At 48.6% G+C, this 12248-nt stretch overlaps 1 protein-coding gene across 1 annotated transcript in view; it reads right to left on the bottom strand.

The window, feature by feature from the left end:
- The window catches only part of LOC107106595, a 450486-nt gene that overhangs the window by 108733 nt on the left and 329505 nt on the right, over positions 1–12248 (bottom strand). Inside the window, 1 exon segment of the mRNA XM_015406776.1 lies at positions 4118–4629. Within this exon segment, the coding sequence (XP_015262262.1) occupies positions 4118–4629 (512 nt within the window).

Here is a 12248-nt window from a genome sequence, read left to right as displayed (position 1 = left end):
GAAATTGGCTTCCTTAACCCCTTAACATTATTGGATCCTTGTGATATTTTTTTTAAAGCATCAAAACTCAATGTTTTCTTTAAACAAAAGTTTTATTTGTATCCAGTATGTCTTGAATATCCATAAATACATTTTTCTAAACAACAAAAAGGAAGGGGAAATCCCCAAGGACATCTAATACAGGTGTTAAGCCACCTAGAAAAAAAATTCTATAATCCTGTAAAACTAGATGCACACCTCCTTGGATATTACGCTGTTGCAACCATCCTTCCCTTGGAGTACTGGTGTCATATAATGGCGAGGATCCTGGACTAGAATCAGGGATCCAGGCTCAAATTCCCACTAAAGGGCCTAGCTACATAATATACTGGCTGGGTCTGTCAACTAAATGTGCAATGGTAGTCCCAGGGTTGCCATTCCCCATCTTGGGGCAGGGTATCCCCCACCACCAGTGGGCACTGGGCACTCCCCCCCCCCAGCTGGCTGTGGAAAAAAATGGCAGGAAACAGGAGAACGTAGGCAGCATCTTGACACACATCAATCCCCGTGTGCCCAGATGTCATGTCAGTATGTTGCCAGGGGACACTCTGGCATTTGGCCAAAACTCTATGGTTAAACTAGTCGATACGTAGGCTTCCCAGGTGCTGGGGGCTGACTCAGACTGAGACCAGTTTCATCAATGGGGCAAATAGCAGCTGCGGGAAATTATCCTGGGGAGGACCGAGCCCCCTTCCTCTACATTCCTGACCCCAATGGGCCCCCATGCCCCTGAGAATCTAAGCACCAGCCTATTCACAGGTCAAGAATGATGGGTCACCGTGTTAGTCTGTCTGCAGCAGCAGAAAAGCGCAAGAGTACAGCAGCACCTTAAAGACTACCAAGATTTGTGGTGGGGAGGAGCTTTCGTGAGGCACTGCTCACTTCTTCAGATACAGCTAGAATCTGAGTCTATCTGGACTCACGTTCTAGCTGTACCTGAAGAAATTAGCAGTGACTCCTCCCCTGCCACAAGTTTTGATAGTCTTTAAGGTGCTCCTGGACTCTCGCTCTTTTTTACCGCTACCTCACAGGGTTGTTTTTATAAGGATAAAATACAGGAGGCAGGAATAGCATCCACCAGCCTGAACTACTTGGAGAAAGGGCAGGATTAATTAAAAAGGTGATAAAAGAACAGTTTTCTATCCAGCGAGCAAGGGGTGAACGATTACAACAGCACAATATCAGGTGTGTATCCTGCAACTGTCACTCCTACCTCAGTACTACAATGGCATAGCTACTTGGAAGCAAAGTTAGTCGGACGTTATACAGCCATTCCTTGAAGACCGGCTGAAAAAACTCAGGGGGGGGGGGAGAATGAGCCCTAGATCATAACTCTTTAGTATATACAGATTTGTATTTTGTGATAAATTATTACATTCAGGGTATATCCATATTTTTAACTCCAAGAGAGGAAGTAAGAACTGTGTTATTAGGGCTGCCAACCTCCTGGTGGTACCTGGAGATGTCGTGGAATTACAACTGATCGCCAGACTCGATATATCAGTTCCCCTGAAGAAAATGGAGGATTTGTAGACGGGACGGCATGGCATTATGTCTCCCCAAAGTCCTGCCCCTCCTCAGGCCCCACCGTCAAATCTACAGGAATTTCCCAACCCAGAGTTGGCAACCTTACTTGTTACAGACTCGATAACAGAAGCCTCAGCGATTCTTTAGGGTGGCAGCATACAACTAATTCCGCCTAAATACCTGGCACCAAATCTTCAGCTTTGGCTGTTAACAGGCTTGCAAACAGCCTCTTGCCCACTCGCCTACGGCCAGTCAGGAATCCTTTCCGGGAGACCAGACAAGGAAGCTGTAGAAAAAGTTCGTTCCTGAATTATCTTAGGCCACAAATGAACAACGTAGGGATTATTAGGGCAAGTGGACTAGCAAACTATTTTTGTGGGACAGTGACTTCTGTGGACTTGCTCCCCCTCCGGCTTCTCCTTACTTCTGTGGTATTTTTTACAGCTCCAATAATCAGATGATTAATTGGTCAGATTAAAATCCTTTCGTTAGACTGAGAAGGTGTTTAAGTTACTCTCACATAAATACTTACTGTAAGGTTGCCAGGTCCTTCCTGGCAACTAAGGGGATGGGGGGGACTTACCGGGAGCAGGAGGAGCCCCCCGGCAGACACCTAGTGATTCCTCTAGGTCACTTCCAACATAACCTGCAAGTGACGTCATCACGTAGGAAGTGACACAGACAAATAGCTGGGCAGCTGCTGGGCCTCCCTCTTTGTTGAGGTAATTCCACCCCACACCGGCCAGCTGATCGGCAGTGGGGCACGGGGGATGGCGGTGAGGGACCCCTGCCTCCACTAGGTGGTCTGGCAATCCTAACAGTGGCCGATGGCTGCCATCCTGGACGGGGCGTTCCCCCACCTTTTGCAGTCTTCCAAGAGCTTTAAAATAGGAGACGCACAATGGGGATCGAACCTGGGACTTCCTTACGTAAAGCCGGTGCTCTGTCACGGAGCTGTACAAAGCTCCCAGGTTTGATCCCCCTCCCCCATGCATCTCCTATTTAAAAGCTCTTGGAAGACTGCAAGAGGCCCCCTTCCCATCTGAGATCCTGAAGAGCCTCTCCCAAGTGTGAACAGATGTTTTGGAACGAGTTGATTCGACTCCATAGCTTTGTATGTTAATAGTTATTACATCCCACTAGAAAAAAATGGCTTATCTGTGACTCCTAGGTCACCTCCCCTTTGAGTGCCTCTTTTCGTCAACTACCTGAACTACCCAAATTATTCAAATAGGCTGCCTTTACGTTTATTCTGCACCAAGGACGTGTCGCCAGGCATCAGCCTGTTCCTTCATCCAGCCTGTACTGTCTGCTTCATCAGCCACTTTCCAAGGTAGTGTCAGGTCTTTCCCAGCCATAATTACCTTCAAACTGTTAATTAGAGATTCCCAAGGATAGGCCTTGGGAAAGATTGAAGGTCAAAGAAGACGGGGATGCCAAAGGATGAGATGGTTAGACAAGGTCATAGATGCAACGAACATGAAATTGAGCCAACTTCAGAGGACGGCGGAAGACAGGAAGGCCTGGCGGGAGCTGGTCCATGCGGTCACGAAGAGTCGGACTCGACTGTGCGACTGAACAACAAGGATAGGCTGCAGCCCCTGCCCAGAACACAGTATCCTGATGGGGACCTATCACAATACCCTTCTATCGAGTCAGGCTGCTGATACACCCGGCCCAATGTTGTCTATTCTAGGGGTCCCCGACCTTTTTGAGCCTACGGGCACCTTTTTTGGCCTGCAGGCACATTTCCCAAGGGTGTCAGGCAAAGGTCACTGTCACAGCGCAGCACCCCGAGATCCTTTCTGATGGGAGATGACAAAAATCCAACCACTGTGCTAGGGCCTCTCAATAATTATATAGAGCAAAGGCTGCAGTAAGCTGTCCATATGCAGAGTTGCTACAGACTAAGCAAAGAGAGCCAGTCTGGTTAGGAGCGCAGACTCTAATCTGGGAGAACCGAGTTTGATTCCCCACTCCTGCCGGTGTGACCTTAAGTTCTTTCAGAGCTGATCTCTCACAAGCAGTTTCCAAAAGAGCTCTCTTAGCCCCACCTACCTCACAGGGTGTCTCTTGTGGGGAGGGAAAAGGAAAGGAGATTGTAAGCTGCTCTGAGACTCCTTCGGGTAGTGAAGGACGGGGTATTATTCCAATCTCGTCTCTCTCTTCTTCTTCGAAGCTGAACTCAACCCAACTTCTCCTCCAGTGGTAATATATATATATGGACTAAAGTTTTATATCCTACAGCCTACATTGTGCAAGCATAGATAAACACATTCCTAGAATGGTACTAGACACATCCCTACCCACCCACTCCAAATGCCAATGGAAGCGTGAAGGAGCAATCAAATTCTTACATGCAATAGTTTGTCCTTTTTGGGGACCCAACTGGTCATCAGCGTGGGTCTTGACTTGGCGGGGGTTGAATTTCATGTTCCTGGATGTTCTCGGGTTGCTAAATAGTGCAGAAGTACCCTACCATCTGGACAGCTCCACATTCTGTGCTTAGCTCTTTCCTTCTTGGTGATCGGTCTGGTGTTTAAGCAGGAGCGACCGGTCACTGAAGATCTTCCCGCAGTCCGAGCATTTGTAGGGCTTCTCTCCCGTGTGGATTCTCATGTGCACCCGCAGGTTCGAGTTGCCCCCAAAGCTCTTCCCGCAGTCGGTGCACGTGTACGGTTTCTCTCGCGTGTGAGTCCTCTCGTGCACCAGGAGGCCCGAGCTCTGGCTGAAGCTCTTCCCGCAGTCCCTGCACTTGTACGGCTTCTCACCTGTGTGGATCCTTTGGTGCCGGATGAGGACTGGCCGTTCCCGGAAGCTCTTCCCGCAGTCGGTGCATTTGTACGGCCTCTCCCCCGTGTGAGTCCTCTTGTGCACGATCAGGTTGGAGTTGTCGCAGAAGCTCTTCCCGCAGTCAGAGCACTGGTAGGGCTTCTCGCCCGTGTGGATCCTCTCGTGAGTGACCAGGTAGGCTCTCGTGCTGAAGCCCTTCCCGCACACCGAACACTTGTATGGCTTCTCTCCCGTGTGGGTCCTCTCGTGGGCCTGAAGGTTACATTTCAGCTGGAAGTCCTTCCCGCAGTGAACGCACGCTTTCTCCCTCTCGTTTCCCGTCTTCTGCACCTCTCCCGAGGGGATCGTTAGCTGGACCATATTGCCTTCAAGTTCCACGTACCTGCCCTGGGAATTAATGAACTTTCCCCCCTTCTTCTCGGGGTACGTTTCCTCTCGGTTTGCAGAAACGTCTCCTCGATCGGGCCAAGGAATGCTGTGTCCAGCCCGTCCTGAAAACAGCCACCGTGGTTCCAGTTTCTGCAATTTTTCTGGTTGATTCCGCTCCTGCCCATCTCTCACTAGAATAAAAGGGAGAATCGTAATGGGAATCTTAACAATATTAAAAAAAAACACTACCGAATCAAGCCAAAGGTCCATCAAGATGAAGAAGAGTAGATTTTATTCCCCACTTTTCTCTACCTTAAGGAGTCTCAAAGTGGTTTACAACTGCATTCCCTTCCTCTCCCCACAACAGGCGCCTTGTGAGGTATTTTTTAAAAATATATATATTTATAATTTTATTTTATAGACTGCCCTACCCATGAATGCACACGGCTCAGGGTGATAAACACTGACATAATGATAAAAATTCATAAATAATAAAAATAAATAATCCATAGATAAGAACATTCTCAGATGGCGGTAACACTTCAGATTCCATGTTTCTCACTGCCCCACAAGGAGGTGGAAAGGGGGCAGGTCCTAGCCTCCTGTTTCCCACAGTGGCCAGCCACATGCTTCCATGTCATGGGGCAGTGTATCTCTGGGTGCGGTCAGAAGGGCCGTTTAGTCTGCTTTCGGCCTGCCTCAGAAACAGATTTTATCTGCGCGATCACACAGTCAACATCTGCCTCCCATCCCCAGCTGTCGCTTTTCGGCTCAAAACCGCTTTAACCCGGAGTATTTTGATACCAGGTCCCCAAGTGGTGTTTTCCGGATTCTCCGGTTCCAGCCGCACTTTTCTGAGGTCTGATCGCTCCTGCGGTGTCGAACCACTTCCAGTTTCCCTGCTCGAAAGCTGCCTGAGGCTTCCGCTTTTCGCCCGCCATTTTAAAAAAAGCGTTGGCGGTGTGTCCGCCATCGCATTATTAAAAACAATGTTTAAACGGTGCCTAGTTTCAGCATTTAGACGAGTTCGGGATCTCACTGAGGCCATTTTCGTGGTAAACGTTTAAAGGGAAGTGTTCCTTTAAAGTTTAAAGGGAAGTGTTACAGCAGTCGGGTTGCAGTGGAAATCACTGTTCTGCACACACGCAAAATTTTAGTTCTACAGATGGCTGCCTGTGCGCATGCCCAAACTGAGAGAGAGAGAAACAACACCGATGCAGGCTCCCGCGAGTGGACGGCGGGGAGCGATGTGGCTGCGCAGCAATCCGGAGCAAGGAGGTGAATGTGATCGCGATTCTCCAGGTAAAAAAAAAATGCATCGGGGCCGGAGCAATTTAAACCGCTCCTAGCACGCCGTCTGACCACACCCTCTGAATACCCATTGGTAAGTGGCAACCAATAGGGAAGGGCTGTTGCTTTTGTTCCCCACATGGGACTTCTCAAAGTCATTTGGTTGGCCACTGTGAGAAACAGGAGGCTAGACGAGATGGACCTTCAACGAGACCCAGGAACAAGGCTGACCTAAAATCAAAAGCAAACCACATTTAAGAAGCCCTCAAAATATTGTTTTTAAAAGCTAAGAAATGTCGGATGAGCTGAAAGTCTGGGTAGATTTCATAAAGCAATTGCCTGTGGGATGGAAGCATCTGCCCATTGAAAGTAAGGGCAATACTGATCGGCCCTCAATGGGCTTCATTTGCCTTCAGTGAAGTCATCCTTGCAACACATCTGATTGGCTACACGGCAACCACATCATGAATGCTGATTGGCTGGGATAACAGAAAGATCTGTCATCAGCAGGGAAAAGAAAGGAAACTGGAGTTACAGGGGGTGGGGATGAGTTAAGGTCAACATTTGCATTACGCTGGGATTTTTTTGAAATCTACTGAAATTTATCCTTACTGATTAGTTAGCTAAAACTGTAAATTAAGAGATGGTGTAATGGTATGATTTAATTTATTTAATTTCTTTGCACCCTACCTCTCTCCTCAATGGGGACCCAAAGTAGCTAACATCGCTCTCCTCTCCTCCATTTTATCCTCACGACAACCCTATGAGGTAAATTAGACTGAGAGCATGTGACTGGCCCAAGGTCACCTAACGAGTTTCCATGGCACAAGTGGGGATTTGAACCCAGGTCTCCCAGATACGAGTCCCTTAACCACCACACCACACCAAGTGTGAGAGTGGAGAAGGCTGGGTTCACATCCACCTCCAGTTATAAAAATAAGTCACTTGTGCAAGCCAACATGGTGTAGTGGCTAAGAGCTGCAGACTCTAATCTGGAGAACGAGGTTTGATTCCCCACTCCTCCTCCACATGCAGCTAGCTGGGTGACCTCAGGCCAGTCTCAGTTCTCTCAGAACTCTCTCAGCCCCACCTACCTCACAAGGTGCCTGTTGTGGGAAGAGGAAGGGAAGGTGATTGTAAGCTGCTCTGAGACTCCTAAAAGTAGAGAAAAGTGGGGTATAAAAATTAACTCTTCTTCTTTTTCTTCTCCCAAGTCTAAAGTACCTCACAGGATGGCTGTGAAGATTAAAATGGAAAAAGGCAAGAACCATTGGTTATTTTACCAAATGCATAGATCTTATCTCCAAAGATCTGCCTGAGACAGCTCACAAGGGAAGCAGTGTAATAAAATAATAAAGGAGCACTTTAAAAAGCCGTAAAGGTAAAGGTAAACTGGCTCAAAAGCCAGTTGAGTCCGACTCTAGGGTTGCGGTGCTCATCTCAGTTTCAAAGCCGAAGAGCCAGCGCTGTCCGAAGACGTTTCCGTGGTCATGTGGCCGGCATGACTAAACACCAAGGCGCACGGAACGCTGTTACCTTCCCACCGAAGTGGTACCTGTTTATCTACTTGCAATTTCTTGCTTTCAAACTGCTAGGTTGGCAGGAGCTGGAACTAGAGATGGGAGCCATAAAAACAGTACGCAAATATGCCGGGGCACCCACAACCCTCCCCCCCATAAAGCAAACTTTCAGCCCCGTAACATGATAGCAGCAACAGGAGGAGGGGTGATGGGTTAAACTGGCAGGTCAAAATAGTTAAACAGATTAACCTTGCCATCGATCTTAAGTGTTTCAAATGTTTCCAGTTCTGCTGCCCTGCAGTAACTATTACACACAGTACCACAGTATTGTTCTCCTCACAAGGCAGTTGGGGATGTGTGTGCGTGAGTGGATCCACCCCATGAGGTTGAGAGCAAACTGCTGGCTGAAGGCTGCTTGGAAAGCTGATTAGAGGGGTGGTTCCTAACCCTATCTTACCACTCCACTAAGCAAACGGCATTTATTTACTTATTCATTCATTCCCCACCTTTCCCATCTGCTCAAGTCTGAAGGCTTCCTCCAGATTAAGTGCCGTTTACCTCACAAGGCAGACCGGAGGTGGGTGGAAACCCCCCCCCCCCCAAGGTTGAGCACATCTAAACTCAAGTTAGAGGACGGCAAGATTTAAACAAGGGACTTCCCAATTCATAAGTCAGTAGGCCGCTGGGCCCTGCCAGCACTCAGCCAAAGACTTTGTTCTGTACAACATCGAGCGTTGTTGTGAATAAACCACTACAGTTAAAGCAACATGGTTGTAATGGTTGGAACAAGGGAACCCTTACCCAGAGAGGAGGAGTCTCTGTCACCTTCCTGTTTGATTTCTCTGAAGAGCGGGCACTGCCAGGGGTTTGAAGGGGCCCCCTCCACTTCAGGAACACCAGCCGCCCCATCCTTGAATGGCCTTGACACCTGGAAAAAAGGGAAAGGTGACCTCCACAGCAAATCAAAGTGTCTGAGTGATTCGGCTTCTCTGCCCTGCTGTTGGCCCTCCAGAGGAACTGGTTGGCCACTGTGTGAGAAAGGATGCTGGACTAGATGGACCACTGGTACGATCCAGCAGGGCTCTCCTTACGTTTTTATATCTGTTGTCTATTCTAACCACATTCGCTCTGAGTTAGAGTTTGCATCTCTGCCGAAGAGCGATTACTCTACCTCTCCCGTAAGAATCTACTGGCCTATCTAGAAGTGATAACTGTTGCTTAAAAAGCAGATATTTCCTGGGAAGCTACTGAGCTTCGAAGTTTTTCCCCAAGAGAGTCAGGAAGGAAAGCTGTTCTTTAATTTTTGAACTGCAGTTTCAAGCTGGTTTGGTCGACTCGTAGCACTGCCAGGCTCCGGCCTGCAACCCTTGGAAAGATGGGGAGGGGGCAGGCATGCCGGCATCATGATGTAACACTTGGTGAAAACCAGAGGTGATGTCCTGATGTTGGGGGAGACAATCTAGGATTTGCAAAGAGCTCTCTATGGTTAAAACCTAGAGATGTGAAGGCCCCGGGAAAAAACCAGAAAAATTCGGGGGAATTGAAAAAAGAAAAGAAAAAAAATGATTATGGAACGTTTTATTTTAACATGATGAATAAAATATTTTAAGACAAGGTGTTCAAATATTTTCCAAATAATTTCAGATTGATCTAATTTCTGTGCACTGAGGACAAGCAAGTCCTAGGTTACAAACTGAACTCTCCAATGCAAGAACAAGATGCATTTCTTCCTTTAGGAGGTGCGATTGTCAGAAGAAAATTAAAAAGTTTCAGTTTTGTTTTTGCAATGTGGATGGGTATTCCTGTTTGTAATAATTGTTTGGATACACTATATTTTTAATACGCTAGTTGTGATAATTTCATGCCAAGTAAAAATGTCCATAGTCATATTTTATGTTCCTAAAGTAACAGAATGAAAAGACAAAAGAAATGCTAATGTAGCATTTTTTTTTCAATTTTTCCAAAAATTTCCGTTTCCCCCCCCAAAAAACGGAAAAAACCCGGGGGGTTTTCCGAGCTTCAAAATTTCCGGAAATTTTACATCTCTATTAAAACCACAGAGTTTTTGTCAAATCATAGAGTACCCCCCATGTCATGTTGTCACTTCTGGGTTTTGCTGTAACGACGCTGCATACCGGTGCAAGCCCTACCCCCTTTCCCCCTGCCAGCATTTCAGCCACTGGCAGGCAGTGACTGGGCTTGCTGACAGATCTCCCTCCACTGTAGGAGACCTGGCAACACTATCGACTCACAATGGGCATCTTACTTGCTCAAGAACAACTGGAGGGACGTTAGATGCTTAAAAAGACTTACAGATTGAATACTGAACCCCTCAACAATTTAGACTGAGCCACTCCTAAGTATGGATGCTCTAGGCTAGTCCTGCATTGGGCAGGGGGTTGGACTAGAAGAAGAAGAAGAGATTGGATTTATACCCCGCCCTTCACTTGGAGTCTCAGAGGGGCTTACAAACTCCTTCCCCTTCCCCTCCCCACGACAGACACCCTGTGAGGTGGGTGGGGCTGAGAGAACTCTGACACAAACTGCTCTTTTCCAAGGACAGCCGTGCCAGAGCTTGTGACTGACCCAAGGTCACATCAGCAGGTGCAGGTGGAGGAGTGGGGAATCAAACCCGGTTCTCCCAGATTTGAGTCCACACACTTAACCACTACACCAAACTGGCTCTGTATGATAGTCTGTATGGCCCCATCCAGCTCTTGGATTCTTGGATTCTATGAGGCATGCCCCACAAACTCTATGGATGAAGGAATCGGGCTGAGTTTCTTTTCCATCCTGGTTACCAAAAGGCTGAAAGGGCCTGCATTTCTCCTCCGGTGGACTGAAGGGGCAGGTCAGACCCCGTGTATACAACCAGAGGCTCAACTGACACATGAGGCAAAAAGAGCTGGCGATATGGTGGTGGTAGACACCTTGGACCAGACGTCTGACTGGAATCGTTTCGGGCCTATCACTCCCTCAGCCTAACCCACCTCCCCCAATGAGGGAAGGGAGAACCACGTCTTCTGCTCTGGTCTCCATGGAGACAGAGCAGGTAAAAAAAAAGTAAATTAGATAGCCAATCTGAATACTCCCTGTCAGGGCCATAGCCAGGATTTTGTCATTCGGGGGGGGGGCTTTAAATAAGTCAGGGGGCACGGATGTCACAAAATAAAAAAATAAAATAAAAACAAAATTTAAAAAACTCACTTTTGCAGAAGAGAAGAAGAAGACATGGGATTTATACCCCGCCCTTCACTACCCAAAGGTGTCTCAGAGCGCCTTACAGTCTCCTTTCCCTTCCCCTCCCCACAACAGACACCCTGCGAGGTAGGTGGGGCTGAGGGAGCTCTTGACAGAAACTTCTCTTTTTTCAAGAACAGCTCTTATCAGAACTACGGCTTGCCCAAGGTCATCCAGCCAGGTGCAAGTGGAGGAGTGGAGAATCAAACCCGGTTCTCCCAGATTAGAAGAAGAGAAGAGATTGGATTTATACCCCGCCCTTCACTACCCAAAGGTGTCTCAGAGCGCCTTACAGTCTCCTTTCCCTTCCCCTCCCCACAACAGACACCCTGCGAGGTAGGTGGGGCTGAGGGAGCTCTTGACAGAAACTTCTCTTTTTTCAAGAACAGCTCTTATCAGAACTACGGCTTGCCCAAGGTCATCCAGCCAGGTGCAAGTGGAGGAGTGGGGAATCAAACCCAGTTCTCCCAGGTTAGAATCTGCGCACTTAACCACTACACCAAACTGTGCAGTCTGCTTGCCTATGCGGGGAAACAAGTTGCGCTTGGGGAAGGGGCGGTGGTGGGGAGTCCTCCAGGTGGCCCAGGGAGCTGGGAGTCCTCTAGGTGGCCCAGAGAGTTGGGAGGCCTGGAGGCTGCATGGAAGACAAGGGGCTTGGCCGGAAGACAGGGGGCCGGGCCCCGAAATGCCCCACTGTAGCTATGAGCCTGTTCCCTGTGTAGAGAGGAAAGCTCCCCACTTACAGAAAACAAGCTCATGAATATATGGAGTAGGCTGCAAGCTAGCTTTCTAGCTGCGGGAGGACTTCAAAATATACATGGGGGAAACATTCCAAAAGTAATGCAGCTTGAAGAGGTGTGCTCCACATCAGTATTCCACCCGCTCATTCGAGCCCATGGGTCTGTCTCTGAACCCCTCATGACTGAAAAGATGAGACATTCCCACCTGCTCTTCCTGCCTCTCTTCAGGCGGACATCTCCGCAGGAAATCCTCAGCCAGGGCCACCGCTTGGGCGCAGGTCTCCGGCCCGCCTTTCCTAACAGTCTTCTGCATTTCCAGGGGCAGGACGGTCAAGAACTGCTCCAGAATCACCAGCTCCAAGATTCTCTCCTTGGTGTGTTGTTCCGGCTTGAGCCACTGATGGCCAAGTTCCCAGAGGCGGCCGCAAGCCTCTCGTGGGCCCTCGGCCTCCTGGTAGCAATATGTCCGGAAGCGTCGGCATTGCGCTTCTGCACTGACGGTGTCGTCCTCCAGGATTTCCTCCTTCACTTTCCCACCCTCTTCTTGGCTGCTGTCCCCACGTTGGGCATCTCTGCTGAGACCCAGCAGCTGTTGGGTCAGCCTCTGTCCTCTCGAGCGTTGCCTGGCGTCAGACGTTTCCGCAAAACGGGACAGAACAGTCCGAGCCTCTCTTACAGTCGCCCCTAGCTGGTGTGGATTTCTCCTGTCTGATTGAGAGGCCTCCATCGC

This window comes from Gekko japonicus, unplaced genomic scaffold, assembly GCF_001447785.1.
Source record: "Gekko japonicus isolate JY-2015 unplaced genomic scaffold, Gekko_japonicus_V1.1 scaffold542, whole genome shotgun sequence".
Taxonomy (NCBI): domain Eukaryota; kingdom Metazoa; phylum Chordata; class Lepidosauria; order Squamata; family Gekkonidae; genus Gekko; species Gekko japonicus.
This window is presented reverse-complemented; position numbering and strand designations above follow the sequence as displayed.